This window comes from Atractosteus spatula, chromosome 4, assembly GCF_055471065.1.
Source record: "Atractosteus spatula isolate fAtrSpa1 chromosome 4, fAtrSpa1.hap1, whole genome shotgun sequence".
In the NCBI taxonomy this organism is placed as follows: domain Eukaryota; kingdom Metazoa; phylum Chordata; class Actinopteri; order Semionotiformes; family Lepisosteidae; genus Atractosteus; species Atractosteus spatula.
Window position 1 is genome coordinate 62,541,473 of NC_142709.1, and position 18,505 is coordinate 62,559,977.

Genomic DNA, 18,505 nt, shown 5'->3' on the forward strand with positions numbered 1-18,505 from the left:
AGGAGCATAGAAAGTACCGGAAGGGTCTTCGTTTTTAGCGACACTGATGTCTTTCTCCTTGTATTGAGATGGCTGGGGTTGGGAGGAAGAAATGTGGGGGTCCGCCGTCTCGTATCTGGGGGACTCTACGTACACTATGGCAGGAAAAGCACTTGATCTTGTTCAAAGCCGAGTACACGTTTTTGGTCGCTGCAGTGCTGTGGATAGCGGAGATCTGGATCAACATATGGGTGATAAACAGAGTGGCTTGTAAGCGAAACTGCGGGTATACGTGAAATGTGCTCGTGTGACAATTTCGTGCTGGAAAGCTCTTGTGCCACGTCGAGTTTAAATGTGGTTTCGACAAAATATTAACACCGGACTTTCGGGGAAAAAAAAGGAATTGCATTGGAAATAAAACGTAGTTCACTTCATTAACACTTGCGTTTGTAATTGTAACTTTTTTCACTAGTTCGTGCTTCGTACTAAAAATGTATTCTCACTGCACAATATGTACTGCAGCTAGACTCGGTGAGAGTTAGACAGCAAATTTACATAATGTTGCTCGGTGTAAACACGTTTGAAGCACGATAGCAAATTCAAATGGGATTCAAAGAAATTCCAATACGTGGAGGACAGTAGCTGAATAACAAAATATCATATTTTGTCTCTTGAAGTAATATTTTCGTGTGTAGTAGGTAAAAGGATAAGCCTACTTTCGTAGCTATTTAATTATATGACGTTTATTTATTCAATTAACCATCTGAAATGAAACAGTTTTCATTTTTTGAACAAAACATACATCGTTTATAAACTAAACAGACGCGTTCTAAATGACGTCCTCTGTTTAGGCTATATGCTCATAAAGGCATCAGTTTCTTTTGATTACATAATTCTGTATTTTGAATTACTGTGACTGCTACATTGTTTTTGTTTTGTTGTTTTAGTTGTTCTTAACCGTAGATTGACCCTATTCGTCTTTCACTCTCTCTGCATGCCTAAGACACAGAAATAGACTGGAAAGCTTACATGGACGAAGTGGAAGGAGTTATTAATGGCACATACGATTACACCCAGCTGAAGGGAGATACAGGACCGCTGGTGTAAGTTGTTTTCTCGTAATGTAATGTTTTAGAAATCTCCATTTTTATTCTGTTCATTGTGGATACAACAAGGTTAGGATTTCAGAGCCTGTCATATTTGAGAGGTAGGTTGCTTGATGAAGTGTGCTCTGAAACAGTACAGGCACTATCCGGAGAGTGTGATAGGTTTGATAAACCCGGAGGTCGTTAAAAAACCTGCCATGAACCTGCACAATGCAGCAATGAAATTAGGTGCGTAAAAATGGGACCAGATAGAAACATGTTCCTGTTAATGAGGACAGCACGCAACAGACGGCACCACATCAGCATGTGTACTGGCTGTTTTATACCACAGGAGTGCTCTGCACAGCCTCTCATGGACGTCAGCAGTGTAAGTGCCTTCTGTTATGCTCTGTCCTTATCCATAGAAACATGTTCTGTGTGGCCCCCTTTGCATGTACACAGAATTTCACAAGAAGGTATGATCATCTTCACAGAAGAAAGGCTTCAGTGGTCCTTGGCTGACACAGCTTTGGGGTATTGCATCAGGCAGGGTAATAATTCAGGATTTCAAGCAGGAGTATAGAGATGGGGTGGGGAAGGGTAAGTAATCATTCTTAAAATAAAATATTGCTTTGGTAGTGCTGTAATTCATTGGTTGTGGTAATTGGATGAGCTCTGTGAATTTGAATTTCAAAGAAGGAAAGTGATACTGGACCACATCTGTACCGGGTTTATCCTTCTAGGTACCCAGCTGGGTTTGTCTACATATTCACGGTGCTGTACTACGTGACTGATCATGGGGTGAATATTCGGCTGGGACAGTACTTGTTTGCTGCCTTCTACCTCATCATGCTGCTGCTAGTCTTCCGTATATATCACCGTACCCAGAAGGTGAGTTTGTGGGAGTAATTGGCGTTGATTTAATTGATCCAGTTTTGGGAAGGGCATTAGACTCTGAAGGACAGTTATACACGCATGACTTGGCAAAGTTTTTAAAATCTAAGCTTTTAGAGTTGTCCCTGATGTGCTCCTCACTTGTTTCTCTAACCCCGGTGATGTAATCCAGGTTCCTCCCTATGTGTTCTTCTTTGTGTGCTGTGCCTCCTATCGAATCCACTCCATTTTCGTCCTGCGTCTCTTCAATGACCCCGTGGCGATGTTGCTATTCTTTGGTGCTCTCAATCTCTTCCTGGATGGCCACTGGACCATGGGCTGTGGGCTCTACAGGCAAGTCTAAATCAGTCTTGCTGGCTGAGGTCAGCTGTATATACTGTCCCCTGGCCAATGTTTAACTTCTAAAGACTGTCATTTAACTGTATAAAGCTGATATAAATGGTTTCTTTAATGTCTTGCCCAAAAGTATCATAATGCTCTCAATTACACATTCAGATGTTTGAGTATATTTTTTTTATAGTAAGTAACTGATAGATCCCATTCACTTTTCTAAATCTTGTAACTGATTTCTCTGTGTTACTATACTGCATATATACACTGTTAAGAATTTAGAGGTAAAGAAGGCCCTTCTTTACAACACATACCCACCTGAATACAGCACCTCTCCACTGTCTTTAGATGCTTCAGTGAACAACTACAAGTTGTTGTGAGTGGTTTTCTGCAGTTGGTAGAAGTTGACTTGTCTCTCTTCTCCTGTTGTGGACAGTTTAGCAGTGTCTGTGAAGATGAACGTGCTGCTCTTCGCTCCTGGCCTGCTTTTCCTGCTCCTGTGGGAGTTTGGCTTGGTTAAGACCCTTCCCAGGCTAGCCCTTTGTGCTGCAATCCAGGTTTGTAAAGCACCATGTTGTGGTAGAATATTTTCCTCTACCTCTTGAGCTGTAATTAACACTTGCTCCTTCTTTGTCCTAGGTGTTACTGGGCTTTCCCTTCCTCCTGGAGAATCCCCTGGGATATATGAGCCGCTCTTTTGACCTGGGTCGCCAGTTTCTCTTCAAGTGGACCGTTAACTGGCGGTTTCTGCCCGAGGAGGTCTTTTTGAGCCGTTATTTCCACCTTGCCCTGTTGGGGGCACACTTGCTCACCTTGCTTCTTTTTGCTATGTGGCGATGGAACAGGTAGGAAAGCCAAGTGTGCTCTAGGGTTCCTTGAGAGCCAGTTTCTGTATTGTTTATGTACTGACATCCATGTAGATGAAAATAAAATCAGTCCTGTTTGATTTCAGGTCTGGCAAAAGTCTTACAACATTACTGAAGGACCCAGGCCAGCGGCCACAGCCATTGCAGAAACCCACTGCGGATCATATCCTTTATACATATTTACTGACAAGCTCTTCAGTAGAAAGTTCCTGCAAGTTTTTTTGGCACCGTATGACAACGCCTGTGACTGTGATTTATGCTGTCTGCTGTCATCATTCGATCCTTCCCTAACCACCTTGCACAGATTGTCTTCACTCTCTTTACATCCAACTTCATCGGTGTGTGTTTTAGCCGCTCACTGCACTATCAGTTCTATGTCTGGTACTTCCACACCCTGCCCTACCTGCTGTGGAGTGGTGGAGTGAAGAAGCTGGCACACCTGCTCAGGTGGGATTCTGGCCACTCTGATATTTCTGTAGGCATTCTGTAGTCAGATCAGGTGCAGGAGGTCAGGTCATGCATATAGTATCTCTAAATGCGTTCATTTACAACTGACCCTCAGAATTATCAGGTAGCAATACTTGAGCCCTTTCACACGTGTGTAGATTGGATTTTACTTTTATTAATAATATTGGATTGATGATTTCATTTGGGCTGCCAGCAGATGTTACGTATGTGACAGATGCATGACAAAACACTGAACTGAAGTTTAATTTTTGGCTTTGTAACAATCCTCAAATTTTTGATTCCTGTTTAATTGATTTGGAGATGTAAATAACTACTTGTTGTTGTTGTTTAGGGGTCATTAGTTCACTGTAGGAGGCATCCTGTCTTCAGTACCCCTAGAATAGGGATCTGCAAAACACCTAACAGTGAAGTAGTGAACAGATATTTGAAGTAATTAATTTAAAGAAGTAGTTACATTTTTTTTCATATAATTGTTTTCTTACCTGAACATGTCAAAATTTAAGGGTCTTTTTTTGTTATCAACCAATTAGGGAATCACTAATCACTGTAGCATTATCTAGACACTAGAAGAAACCTAATTTATTTTGTCTCTCCTTCATTCAGCCATATAGGGTATTAGAGAGAGTGTTACAACATTCAGTAATATAAACAAGTATGCCATGTTTTTATTGTCTAGTTTACCTCTCTGATATAGCTTGCTTATTTAAGATCTGGGTATATTCTAAAATCCAGTTGCTTCCTCTATCATTTTGTTGCTCTCTTTATTCTGTCAGGGTGGTGTATTGTGTGTTCTCTGATGACATTTAACATAAATGCAACAAAAAACTATTTTTACATTAGCTAACAATAAAACAGCTTCTGAAAAGGAGCTGTCAAAGTTTAATGCAGAAAAAGTGCTTAAAAAGCAAAGTAACATCAGAACAATAAAATATTACTGTAAGACTTTGGCATATAATTCTGTTTTTTAGTATAATACCATTTCGCTAAACATAATGTCGAATAGTGACAGAATTGTTAGTAACTATGACAATCTGAACAAAAACACCAGGAAATTACTCACAGCCTGTGAAGCAGCATATATAATATAATATATAATAACTAAAAACCAGAAAACTGAAACACGAAACTCACTTTAGCAGGGTTGTGAGTATGGACTGAACGTGATGCACAAGCATTGAATTGTGTTATCAAGCGCTTTGAGAAGACACCGTTAAAGGCGCTATATAAAATAAAGTTTTTTATTATTATTATTATTATTATCATCCAGTTCAGGAGTGATTTAAGAGTGGGGTGGCAGCAGGCTGACGACAGGGTTGAAATAACAAGGGATAACTGTCGTGGCAGGGTGCTGATCCTGGGGCTGATCGAGCTGTCATGGAATACCTACCCTTCCACCGTCTACAGCTCCGCCGCGCTGCACGTCTGTCACCTCATCATCCTGCTGTCCCTGTGGCATGCCCCGCCCCCCGCCCCTGTTGCCATGGAGTCCGCTCGGCAACGGAAACAGCAGTGAGCTCACACCTGTGCATCCTGCCTGGACCACAAGCTCTGGGAACGAGGACATACTGTATGAGGTGCAGCAGGGAAAAGCAGAGGTCAAAGAAACCAGTCTTAAATCCCCCCGAAAAACCTATTCTTTTAGTCTCCAGAAACAGAAAAGGCAGCTTGTCCTTTCCATAGCTCAGAGACTAAAAGTCGTGCAGTCCGTTGATTGACAGTAAAATGGTAAAATTTAGATTACACAATTTTTTCATGTCTCCCTTTTGTTTTAATTTTTTAAGACCTAATTTGCTGTTTTATGTGGAATTCCTACGCTCGAAGATTTAAAAATTCAGGTGTGAAATCAAATAGAGTTTCACCAGTGTTGAAGGACAGTTTGTAATATATATATTTTTTACTACATTTTTTGCAAATTGTTGTCATGATGGTCCAAACAGCCTCTCCGTTGGTGAAGTCTGTAAAGTATAGTCTGATGACTGTCAGATTCCTCAAAATGTAATGTTGAGTAATTGACTTTTTTCTCCACATCTTTCTGAATTTGTTTTTTCATCTTCACCCTAGGTCTTGTTAAACACTGTTTGTTTAGGAAAGCAGTAAATAGGTCTTGTTTGTTTCAGAAAGGTGCTCATGTTAAAATACCAGTTAATAATGCTGTACCTTGAAACATCTTTTAGTTTTCTTCTTTATTACAGCTTGCTCCATTGGTCACTTGATTCATTAATCTGCAAAAATCAGGTACGCGCATTTGGTTGTGTTTTTATACTTTAAAAATGACACAAGGGGTACATGCAACCTGCCATGCGTGTTTATTGGAATAGCTCACATGCGTTTTTAACTTTATACAGTATTTTTGGGCATGTACTGGGGACAGAAAAGGGGTATTTCTTAATTATTCATATCTCCAGATGTGTAATGGAACTGAATGTACAAGGGATTATTCTAAACAGTTGTCTAAATTTTGAATATTATTAATTTCTCAAAATTATGACAGCTTCCAGTGTTGTCTTCAGCATTAATATCCTGTGACAAAGGTGCCAACCAGGGGTTGGAAAAAGATCTAGAAGGCCCCCACAAGAAGGAAGTGTGTAACCCTAATTCTAGCCTGTCTGTAAAATTGATCAATTCTTATACAGTCGACCTGCTCTAATAATGATTAAGATTTTTCAGATGACCTGCAGTTGTGCTTTAGCATTTCATTAAGACTCGAAGTATTTATACTCATTATATGTTTGATTTTGTTTAAATTGGGATTCTTCAGAAAACTTTGAGAATCCTTATTGGTTTGACTGAGTTGTGTTAAATGGGGATTTAAACTAAATAAAATTCTATGTTTAGGATTATTGGTGAAGTGTGTATGCTTGACGTTTGCAGAGAGGGAATTGGGTCGGGTTTAGTTTTCCATAGCACACAGCTATATATATTGCCCTTTTGTAATATTAGTGTCCAATTATCGTTGGAAAAGGTTAACAAGTTTTCTTATTTAGGAACCTGTACATGATGGGTGAAAGAAACTCTTGCAACCTTTTTGAAGATTGGTTTGTTTCAAACAGAAATGAGTTCTGTTCATTTATTTTATTTCTGAATATGCTGTACAGAATTTAACAGTAAAATTGATTCAAAGTACTATTTCATTCCATACACACCACATCTTAAAAATAAAAGCAAATAAAACTATTCTTTCTAAACATGTTTTCAATTTGGAAGTATATACTGATTTTCATGTACATTCACAACACATTAATGCATAAGCCATTTTTATTCTTCAAACCTTGCGGTGAGAAACTGAGTAAAAACTATTTGGTTTATTGTGTTGGCACCTTGGGTAATAAAGCATCCAAAACCAGAGTGCATGCAGCACGTTTCCAGTTACAAGATTTGGCCTCCTTCCTCCAAACCCATTACAGAAAGCCTTCAAGTAACCTGAACAGCAATGAGTCAGGTCACAGAGCTGTCAGATTCTTATGATCCACTGTTATCAGGAACAGAGTCTGCCACGCACACCACTCACTGCCATACAATTATCTAAATAAGCAAATTTTATGTCATTTCAGATTTATTGACAAGAAGTGATTACCCTGTTTAAATGGCAGATAAATGCAGAAAATCGTTTGAATTTGTGTGCTGTTTTAAATCAGCAAAGCAGGTAAAATTACCATTTCTAGCTTTTCAAAAACACAAAAGTCTTAAGAAAAGCTTTAACTCTTAAGAAATGGAGCTGCCAACAGGGAAGGAACATTATGTCAAGAAATCAAAATGGCAAAATCCAATATTTACTTTTGCTTATAAAGGTAGCTCTTAATGCACACTGAATGGTATACTATTATTAGTGGCGAACCACTGGGAATAGGATTGTATTGATTCGAGTAATCCCAGTCTTTATCCCTTGGATTCACACATTGTTGGGATTGTAGCACAGCATGTTGAGTTTGATGTTCTCATCCCAGTGGCGCAGCAGCAGAAACAGCTGCCGTGCCGCCCCTTTTAAGCCCGCCAGATCTATGCCCTCGGGTAGCTGCTGGGCCCGCAGCCAGGAGTCGGCCTTGGCAGCAATGAGCTCCCACTCCACAAAGAACCCCGCGCACTGGTGCTCCAGCCAGGCCAGCGCCACCGCGGTCGCCCAGCTGGAGCTCTGCAGGTCCTGCTGAGCCAGCTGCTCCCCTGAGGGCTCCAGACTGGCCCCTCCGGACTCGGAAAGCAAGGGTGAGCCCTCAAACATGTCTGTCTCTGAGCCTCGCCCGCTGTCCGCCTGCTGGAACCCCCCGCCCGGGTCGGAACACACCCCGTCTGAGCTCAGGCAGTCCAGGAGGGCGTTCATTGGGTCCCCCTCGGAGAACCGCTCCCGGCTGGGTCCCGGCTGGGCTTCCGGGGCGTGAGGGACCGCGGGCTTGGCAGGGGTGCGGGGGGAGGTGCAGCGGGATGGGGGGCTCAGGCTGCTGCGGTGGCTGGAGAAGGGGGAGGCTCTCTTCAGGCGCTCCAGGGGGATCTGAACGTACTCCGAGTACAGATCAGTGAGGAGGAACGCCCCCGACGCCAGCTGGAGGCGCACCTAAACTCAGAGTGACAGGGAGAAAAGGGGCATGTCAATATATTCTGTACATTAGCGTTTGCAATACTGTGTGCGCAGTAAGCATGTGTACATTGTTCTTGGTTTTAAAATCAGTGTATTTTTTACTTATTTTGGAAAAAGAAAGGAAGATAGACTATTATGGGGCAAAGTGATGTGTATCCTTCACCTAAGAAGGGAAGGTAAACAAACATTGATGGTTTTTCTTGGTTTCATACCAAAAAACTCCAGTGCTCACTGTAGTACCTGAAAAAGCCAGCAGGGTGCAGTATATGCATCTGGAGTACAACGGTTGGATAACTGTGCGGCAGCCTTACCAGAGGCAGGTAGTCGATAGTCTCTGTTTCAGAGGATCTCTCTGTCTCAGCAGACAGACAATGTGGCTTGAGTGGCACCTGCTTTGCTGAGGAGTTGGAGCTTCTGAGTCTTCCTAGGCTGAATCTGCGCACAAATGCACATACTGACCCTTAAACAGCTGAGCTTTACAGCCATCTTTGGCATTCCTCACTAAAACTGTAAGTAATTTGTTTACTTTTCACTACCATTTTAGGGTTTTTTTTATCAAAGGCATTCTTTTTGATATCACATCAGCTTTTCTTAGTCTGACATGCACATGCCTTGGATAGTGCTGTAACCATCATGAAACAAAGAGTGTTTACATAAGCCAGAAACTTAAGAGACATTCAATGGAAAATGAATAATTCCTTCAAGTGCCATGCTGTGAGTCATGACAAGGGCTTACCTGGAGCCAAAGAAGCTGTCCACAGACTTGCTCTCCACAGAGCGCTGGGAACGCACTGACATGGCGGAGGGGCTGGCTGGGTACCAGCTACTTCCTGTACCTTCACAACACAGCAGATATTAGTGATATGTGAAACAGGCCTAGCATGCCAGAGCTCTGCTATATTGATTTTGAAATGCGAGCAGCACTCTCCTCAAAAAAAAAGAGACTTGCTTATTATTTGGATGAGCTGTAACAGGAGACCCATTCCACATTTCAAGGATGCTTTATCAGTCTGAATTCTGTATATTTTAATGAATTTATTTCACACCTGAAGCTGGTTCATCAAAGGGGTTTTAGCTGTGACTTGGTTATACAGTGAAAATAAACAGCAAAATCTAATAAAAAACAATCCTCACACCCGAACTATACACAAAGGCATTTCTTTTACAGTACGGAGCATCCTTCACATGGTCTATAAACAGCAAAAGAATGTGAACCTGGGTCAGCTTTATACTGCATCCCACCATAAGGAATCTTTGGAATTCACTAGGAATGACAACACCCAAGACGAAAGCGTCATGGAGCGAAATTGTGGTTTAACCCGCTTGGCTGAGGGCTGGCCACCCGGCCAGAGGACAAGGAGACTAGGACCCCCGTGCAGGGTGACCTAGGGGTAGCTGCAGAGGTGGAGGTGGGATGCAAGAGAGAGAGATAGGGATCTCGTAGGTATTTATAGCGTCTGGGAGAGGAATGGATTGTCAGGAGCGATTGCTAATTACCGACAGCTGAGTCCGATTGTACTTGGTTGTTGTCATCTCTCCTGAACTTTTGTTATAAACTCCACTAAGCACATCAGCATCCTGAATACTGGAATTACCCAGTACCGTGGTGGTTATAATGTAATGAAGTATTTTAACTTTTAAGAATGAAAGACACGACGCCACATTAAACAGGTACTGGAGGTACTCACTGCTGTCGCAGGATGTCATGCTGCGAGGTGAGGCAGGAGTATCATCCCTGTCTGGGGACAGAAGAGGAGAAGTGGGTACATTTTATTTACTGAAACTTTGGAATATTTCAAGAAGAAACTGAGGGAGATACCGGGATTAATTTGCTACTAGTAACCAAATTATCCGATGTGCCAAATATCTTCAAACCTTTTTTCAGTTTCTAATAATATAGCACCATTAAATGGGGCTTAATGGTTTACCATATGGATTGCCCATGTACCTACTCTCAGTTTTTGGTGAGTTGGATTACATCCCTTAAGGCACATTAAATATTCTTCGGGGTATGCATGATCATAATGATACGTGACTGGAAAGCTGAAATGAAACATCGTTTTTACCATTTCTGAGAATACGAACAGATCAGGAAATACAGTGTTTTCTCTGGAGGATACTGGCCATGAAAAGGGCTGCCGTCCGTTGCATGTCAGTCTGTAGAACAGCGAAGGTAGAGGGAACCAGAGAGGTGTGAGGCATTACCTGTGGACAAGAATGTGTCTTCAAACTCCTCTGAGTCGTGGCTGGAAGGTCTGCGGCCCAGCCCCATAGAGTATGTCCTCTGCCGCCGACTGCCTGAGTGGGAGCTCCTGTGAGTCCCAAAACGCACCCCTGTCAATCACAGAACTCAAGATTAATCCAATATGTCGGAAGACGTGAACTTTTTAACAATGTAATTCGTTCAATTCTAATGCAGCACACTAAGAAACAGCTTGGAATGGGCATGCCTTTCTCCCCTGTATTACACTGTACACACACAGTACATACAGAATTGATCTTTCTTTTGTGATTTCGACAAAGGTACAGTACAACAAATTACGAAGGTAAAACCTTAACTGTATTTTGACTTGGGCATTGTAGTTTTACATTTTTGTCATTAAGACAATGAAATTTTAGACGATTCATTACTATCCAGTTTTTAACCATTTCATCCAATTCAGGCTCAAGGAGGAGTCTATTCCAGAAAGCAGTGGGTGCAAGGTGTGACTCACCGTGGACGGGACGCCAGTCGAATGCAGGGCACACACACAGGCATTCACACTTAAAAGATGCTCAGACAACATTTTAAATATGCCTCAAAGGGAAGGCAGTCCATTTTTTTCCTTCACACACCAAAATAGAACACAATCTTATCTTCATTTCTAAATGCACTTAGGTTATAATGTTCTGTTGACCTTGTCAAAGCATCAGTGAAGTACTGTACCTGCATTTCGCACTTCCAAAGAGCCTACCAAGCCCTCGTTAGTGCTGGCGTCGACAACTGTGAAGGCTGTGTACATGCTGATGGTGTTACAGCCCTTGCTTGTTTGAATGGCTTTCGTACGATATCTCTTAGCTGGCCCTGTTCACAAAAAACAAGACATTTAGGATACAAAAACCTATGGTGACCGAACTTAGAGTAACAATCTTCAGTTTGCCAACAGTTAAGCCACATTTCTGATAACCACAAAGAAAGACTGTCAAGAGTAAATGTATAATACATGTTCTTTACATCCACAACTTTGAAAAAAAAAACCCCTCTAAATCCAAATCATCAGCAACACCCAATGAGTGGGTTCCTAGAAGGAAAAGATCTGAATTCAGGAAAGAAGTTTGTAGGGAAACAAATGGAAAACATTTGCCTGCAATCAAATGGATCACAGCGTGCTGAGCTGATGAATGACCAAGCTTGTAATAATTTATAGGCACCCACAAGGATATAACTTCAGTGATAAGGAAAAAACTCCCAAAGTATTGGAATTCATTGATTAAATGCTGTTTCACAATATCAGTATGATATCACAAGCTAATTTGCATTTCAAAAATGAATTTGCTGTTGAGTTTGCTGTTTGCTATTGCTCAAACAGTAAAGGTGTTTGCTTTAGTGTAGAAGAAATCTACACTCAATATGCCTGCCTTCCCTTAATCCTCTCTGCTTAGTTCACGAATCTCTGTGATTTGGGATGTAACAAAATAGCTGACATTTCCAAATTGGTTGGGTATCAAAAATTGTTAAAATTTTGTTAACTAATCTGAAATAGTCAGAATTTTGCTTTCAATGGCACTCATAGCTCAATGAGTATCCTACTCAAGGACCAGTAGATTGTTTTATTACACCTGGTGCACGTCTAACATGAAGACTGACATACACATACAGTATCCACCCTGTCGGGTGCTTCTTTCTCACCATGCTCAATGTCTGACTCTCTCTCAGCCATGTTCTCAAAGTCCCGGATGACAGAACGAGCAGTCAGCTGATGCATCATCTCCTCCCAGCCATCTGTTCTGCTGCCAGGCCCCTGTGGAACCAGCAACAGCTCCAGGTTGACCTTCACTTCCCAGGACACTGGCTTGCCAGCCAAAAGGCCTTGAATGATGGAACGGCACTGGGTCAGAGGAGGAGGGGTTTCCTCAGCAGGAGCCGCAGTGAAGAGATACTCAGGATCTGTAAAGGAGTCCCAGTCCAGCGGGGAGGCAGGGAACAGGAGGCTGTCTGAAGCCAGGGGAAGAGAAGAAAGGTCATTCATAGTCTCACATTCAGGATCACTGTTAGAAGTAATTAGCAGTTCAGACAATCTTTACAGAGCCTTCTCCTCTACAAACCACCCTTTATCGTGTTGCTCAGGCATCCTACAATACTATTCACATGGTCTTTGCTCACTGTTCTACAGCCTTGATGCTGTGTGGATGTGTTGTTAAATGAACTCTGACACTGTTACGCAGTGTTGCATTATAATTTATTAATTTATTTTACCAGGAAACAGTTCTAGCATGAACTGCTATCACATTGCCCACACAATGGCAACTCTACAGGTCTACAGGAAGCTGCACCATGCTCACTGGAGTCGGTGAGGCTCCTGCGGGAGAGAGCTCCCCGGGGCGTAGGCTGCGTCTCCCCGTCGCTCTCCTCCAGCCTCCCGCCAAGTGTCTGGTCGAATGACACCTTCTCCAGCGCCCGCCGCAGCCGGTGCATGTCCAGCTCGCCCTGCGGAGAGGAGAAGCTGCGGCCCGACATGGCCGAGCGTGCCAGCGTCCTCTGCCTCCAGCGAGACTCCTCCGAGTTGGGCACTGCCCCCGCCTGCAAGGCAGGGTGGGCCAGAGGTTAACACTGAAGACGTGGCGCTCAGTAAAAATGCCACGGACCCACAAGGCTTTTCTCACCTTTCCATTTGAGGATTCATTGCGTGGTGGTGCGGGGGCCTGTTTCCAAGGGGACTCCCACCGTGACAGGCTCTTCCTTTCTGGCTGTGACACCTTTTCCAGACCTTGGGGCAGAGAGCCTGTTTCCAAGACGAGGTCACGGGCACCTGGAGATTCACTGCTCGAGGAGCCATGAGGCAGGCCTCTCTCACTGCTGACGGAGCATCGCGTTAGTACATACTGTTCCTGAATGTATGAGGCCTGCAGGATCCTCTTCCGGACATCGCTCGATGACTCCATCTCCCCTCCTGCAGTACACAACCTTGTGTCAAGTTTTCAGTTTCGATTGTCAGAAAGTATGAGCTTTCGATACGGGACTTTAAGCTCTATGCTTTACACTGTAACTTAACTGTTGCTCTTTTAAATGTAAGGTTTGTCATAAAAACCTAAACAGGTTAATGAATAAAAAGTGTGAAATAAGTGCCGTGAGAGCAAGAGAAAATATGTATACAAAAAAATCAACATAACTATTGACCTGTGCCTGTGTCCGTAGGCCTGGCACAGGAAAATTCAGAAGAAATCTCTCGAGAGATCTCTCTGAGGGCCTCCTCAATGTCACAGCGTTCGGAGGGCCCCGGAGAGGGGCGCCGGATATCTGCAGTGGAGGGAGTGGAGAGCTCATCCTGAGACTGAGCAAATACAGAACTGACCGACCCCCGAGATAGCCCCTTGGCTCCATGACCCTTCAGTTGGGACAAAGAACAGAGATCCATTCAATTATGGAACAGGAAGATTGTCTTGGGTAAGTTCTAATATCTAATTCACAACAGGTTGTGTAACTGTGCTTTAGGATGGAAAGTCCCTCTAAACTTACCCCAGCCTTCCTGCTTCGAAAGGAAGATACGTCATACAGAGTGCAGTAGCCAATCAAGCAGTCACCAGGATAGAGCGGGGCAATTTCATTGGGCGAGAGAAGTGCCTCCATGTTATCTGGCACATACCAGTCAATTCGAATGTCGGTAATTGCAGGTTCAAAGGCCTTCTTCAGGGAGTTCATCAGCTGAGATGAAGCAAAGTTAGGAAATCATGAGAGGTGTTTTTGTACTAGAAATGGTTTGGCAATTCTACAGGGATCTGTTCTCCTAGACACAATGGAAGCTAAAAATCCTGAAATTAAAATCAAAAGGAATGATTTTAGAATGAGAAAGAAAATTAACGATTACAATAACAAATGTAGAACTATTAACTATGGAATTTCAGAGAAAATTCAGACTCTTCAGTCATGTATTTGGCCTATTTGGTGAACTAGCTACAGTAGAAATATAAATGATGAACAATTGAAGTGAAAAATCACCAAGAAACGGCAAACGTGCATTACTTTCTGTTAGAACTATGGAAAAAAAGTATCTGCTATTTATATACAGAATATATATATATACTCAAGCATGAAAGGAAACATCAGTTGCAAAAAAAAATTAACAAAGCTATAATCAAAAAGATGACAAAAATTGTAGCAAGTGTGCTACAATTCATAATTCTGTAAAAATACATTTCATTAAACAGACATGGCTGGTAAATTACTAAATTAGTTACGCTGATTAGCATTTGTATTAACTACTGTTTCAAGGGCTCTACTGTGAAAGTCACAGCTTGAGAGTTCATATGTTCATCCTAAAAATAATCAATGTGGTTTACATCTGATAAGCAGAACAGCGGAGTTATAGTTTCATGCCACAAGAAACCTCTAGTTACAGGAGCAGCATGAGGAGGTACTGTATGTTGTCCTGCTGGAATTATGTCATCTCAGGATGTAGGGCAGTTAGTGTACGTGGGTCTCAGGACTTGATCAATGTAGCACTAAACAGTCAGGTTGCCATCAATCACTACCAGAGGAGTTATTTACCAGCTAGCAACACAGGAGGTAACATATTGGGTTCTTTTCTGCTTCTCTCATTTTTGCTTTTTACCTAATTTTACATTTTGAGGCTAAAGCAACTTATTACCTGTGCTCCAGCCACCCTCTCAAAAGTTGGCAAAACTACCAAAATGACACTAAGAACATTTAATTAAAATCCAAAATTAATTTACAGCTGGGTCTCCACATTTGCAAGGATGCGGTGCAGTGAATCAAATACTGTAGTATAGCCGAGTCTACCCCTATACCATTGCATAATACACTACAATATTGTACGTAGTACGTATAGTTATATGATAACTTATATGATAATTAAAGTACTAATGCATTGGCTTTAAATCAATTTAAATAAAATTGCTCAACTACAGCAAAAGAAACAACAGTAATCACCAACCTATAGTTATCCATTAAAACCACATGAATCCTTTTCTACATTAGGCTCGCACTTTCTCTCTCTGCCTCTATGACTATCACCCCGCACTGCAGTGATGCAATAGAACCGTCAAGTTGTCTTCAGCCTGTCATTCCCCAAGCAACAGACACAGAACCAGAGTCTTTGTTAAAGTATAAAAACAAGATCACCTTAAGATGCAGGTGCTGGGCCAGGAGCAGGGGGCAGGGAGTAGCTCACTTCCTAGCTCTTTCAATCCTAGTCTGTTGCGCTTCTAATTTGAAAGCTGTGGTTAACAGCCTTCAAATCGGTTTCATCCTGCACCGCTCTTCTTTCATCCAAGACCCCATCAGCCAGACCGAATCGCAAGTATGTCAATTAGCAGACAACGAGACTCCACTGTTCCCCAATTGAGACCCCAATATCCTGGAAGCATAATACATAGAGTGATAACTTTCCCTTGCTGCTCTGCACATGGATTCTCCCCAGTCCACTTCAGGTGCTGGCCATCCTATTGTGGGAGCTGCTTGCTCTAGTGCTCACCTTGGGCTGCAGCCTCTCCTCCTCACTCAAGAACTCTGTACTGCCGCCTGTCGCCTTGGCGATGCCATGGAGGAGTCGCCTACATGCTAGAGGGCCCAACCCCAAACCAAAGCACCTGTAACCAGTAAAATGCTTCGGTAAGTGAATTGGTTGTAAAAAAAGTTTAAGTCATAAAACTGTAGCATTATTTTTAAACCACCTGAACATACAATAGTACAAGTAGAGTTAAGTATTGCAGGAATGGAAGTTGATCTGAACTGTGACTTTATGCCCATTGGTGACACAGAACTACTGCCTCATAGCTCCTGGGACCGATTCCATCTTAGTGCAGCTACATATTCCCAACCCTGGTCCTGGAGAAATACTGTGTCTGCTAATTTTCATCTGAGCTCCAAATTTCCAGTGTTGATTAACAATTTAATTGATCTGCTTGCCTGTTTAGACTTTAACATATTTCTTCATTTATTCTAGTTCTGCGTGTCAAAATACTCTTCTTCTAGGGTACAGTTTTCTTTCATTACTTCAGCATGCAGACCTTTACACAGCCTCTCCTCCTGCTGTTACTGCTGACGAAAGAGCTCTGACTGGTTAATCAATGGATGATGAACAGACACAGGCGGGAATGACAGTATTTGACACTTCCACAATTTGTGTTCTCCTTCTGCAACACACCCTCAATGAGGGCAGGAGGAAAATTGCTACAGGGTTGGTACCAATCACATATCCCATTTGACCTCTTAAGAGCTGAAAGAAAATTTACAAACATGCTTCAAATAGAAAGCCAAAATCAATTATCTTGTGATGAAGAACTCAGCTGGGCCAAAAATCAGAAGATACAGTGTTCCTTCAGGACCAGGGTTGGGAACTGCTGGTGTGGACTCTCCATGTTCTTCACATGTTCACCTGGGTTTTTAGTGGGTGCTCCACTTTCTTCCCATTACCCAACATACAATTGACTGGCAGCTCTGAACTGTCTCATTTGATGGTGGTGGTGTTTGAGAGAATTCATTGTTGGAGGCATCTGCTCCCAGTATAACCAGCCTAGATATGGCACTACAAACAAAAAGGACCAAATGAGCTTGATTGGCAGAATGGGCTATTCTCATCTGTGGCATTTCTGACATTCTGTTTCTTTGGGAAGCTAAGGAAGCATCTTTAAAACGTGACTAGGGGTAACTACCATAAGACTGTACCATATATGGTGTACATACACTGTACTGCATATACATTTTAAGGTTCATTATCTGCTCCCTGTAGAATTAAAAATTCCATTATATGAAACACATTTCAGGCAAATTACATAAAAATAAAGGTACAATAATATCTCAAGAAATCACTCAAAATAATTGGACAAAAATCCTGTAGAAATTTGATTGGGACTGGCAATCGAATGGTTAAGGTACCTGTCTGCACTGTTGAATACAGATGTAGGACAAATGAAATTAGTCTGATCAGTTTGCTGTTCTGCCCTGGGGAGCAGTAGAGTGGAGAGAGGTTTAGAGTTGGCTTTGGCATGGAGCACTTAGCGTGATTGCAATATATGACCTGCAGTTATGGTGTCGCCAGTCCCCTCCCTCTCTCTCTCTCTCTTTCCTTGCCTGCATATTTCAAACACATACTAATTACTGTCCCAGTCTGGCTACAGGCTAGATTGAAGACTGGGGAAAGCTACGAGTTTGGGTGCGTCAGGCCACATTTTTGTGCTACATTTCATTTTAAGTGAGCTCTATCAGGGTGCGTTGTTAATGCAGTTTAAAACCAAACAGGATTTACAGTAGGAGACACCTTGCATCCAAATGTGCCTAATCTCACCTTACCTTCTGAAGTACATTTTCTGGGGACACAGGGAAGACCTTCATACAGTATGTGACTTGCTTGTCAATGCAGATTGCACATTACACATACACACTGTGCAGCAGAGGCACAGAAAACAGGCGTGTTTACCTGGCAGTGCTGACGTGCCTCCTCACCAGCTCAATGACTTTGCCCACGCTGCTGACCGAGCCATCGGTGAGGATGAAGAGCTGGCGAGGGTAGCCCTTGTGGACTGGCTGCCGGAAAACCCAGGACAGGGCCCCGAAAATATTGGTCCCCCCCATGCTGGCTCTCATCTTCTGTACATACTCACATGCCTGGGAGAGAGTGTCCTGTGAAGTGTGCAGCACATGTCAATAGTGGTCAGGCACATGGAAAAGCCTATGTGGATCACAGATAACATTCTATGAAATGTAAAAATATTCAGAATTGTACAAATTCTATTCAGTAAATCATCCCATTACATATCTACACAAAAGCTCCAGCAGGTATTTTACACTAGGTGTGTTCATATTTATTGGAGAAATGTAACTCCAGTTGATGCATAATTAAATATCCTGGGCATATGGAAGTTAATTTGTGTTTAGCTCCATTGAGTAATTGTACACCTGCTTTAAAAAAACAATGGATTGGAAAACTTTAATGGATCTAGCAGACAATACGCAAAAAACACAATTAGTTTACCTCACCTTCACAGGGCTGTTAAAGATGTAATAGATAAACTAAACTATTCAGCTTTGAAAACAACAATAATAACTGAAAGTAATACGGGGCAGCACCCTTGGGTGGGATGTCCATCAGAGGCAC

General features: G+C 42.4%; 2 protein-coding genes across 2 annotated transcripts in view; one reads left to right on the top strand and one right to left on the bottom strand.

The window, feature by feature from the left end:
- The first annotated feature begins 60 nt into the window (after positions 1–60).
- alg3 (ALG3 alpha-1,3- mannosyltransferase) lies at positions 61–6,792 on the top strand. The gene is made up of 9 exons (XM_088914549.1): positions 61–249; positions 983–1,082; positions 1,808–1,955; positions 2,131–2,291; positions 2,725–2,845; positions 2,928–3,133; positions 3,241–3,316; positions 3,456–3,601; positions 4,967–6,792. Exons 1-9 carry the CDS (start codon positions 69–71, stop codon positions 5,133–5,135), a joined length of 1,308 nt encoding a protein of 435 aa, XP_088770675.1. The 5' UTR covers positions 61–68; the 3' UTR covers positions 5,136–6,792.
- The window catches only part of vwa5b2 (von Willebrand factor A domain containing 5B2), a 28,258-nt gene continuing 16,397 nt past the window's right edge, over positions 6,645–18,505 (bottom strand). Inside the window, exons 11-23 of the mRNA XM_088914550.1 lie at positions 17,828–18,030; positions 15,884–15,998; positions 13,909–14,094; positions 13,570–13,777; positions 13,056–13,342; positions 12,735–12,972; positions 12,082–12,387; positions 11,119–11,256; positions 10,398–10,526; positions 9,881–9,931; positions 8,929–9,028; positions 8,504–8,627; positions 6,645–8,168 (exon numbers count right to left, since the gene is read on the bottom strand). Of these exons, the coding sequence (XP_088770676.1) occupies positions 7,512–8,168; positions 8,504–8,627; positions 8,929–9,028; positions 9,881–9,931; positions 10,398–10,526; positions 11,119–11,256; positions 12,082–12,387; positions 12,735–12,972; positions 13,056–13,342; positions 13,570–13,777; positions 13,909–14,094; positions 15,884–15,998; positions 17,828–18,030 (2,742 nt within the window). The 3' untranslated portion in view covers positions 6,645–7,511. The remainder of the gene's footprint in view (positions 8,169–8,503; positions 8,628–8,928; positions 9,029–9,880; positions 9,932–10,397; positions 10,527–11,118; positions 11,257–12,081; positions 12,388–12,734; positions 12,973–13,055; positions 13,343–13,569; positions 13,778–13,908; positions 14,095–15,883; positions 15,999–17,827; positions 18,031–18,505) is intronic.

Bases quoted from the DNA above. Each gene is read 5' to 3' on its own strand.
- alg3 (XM_088914549.1), top strand. From the start codon at position 69: ATGGCTGGGGTTGGGAGGAAGAAATGTGGGGGTCCGCCGTCTCGTATC. The intron at 2,292-2,724 runs GCAAGTCTAAAT...TGTTGTGGACAG, and splicing joins ATGGGCTGTGGGCTCTACAG to TTTAGCAGTGTCTGTGAAGA. The intron at 3,602-4,966 runs GTGGGATTCTGG...CTGTCGTGGCAG, and splicing joins AAGCTGGCACACCTGCTCAG to GGTGCTGATCCTGGGGCTGA.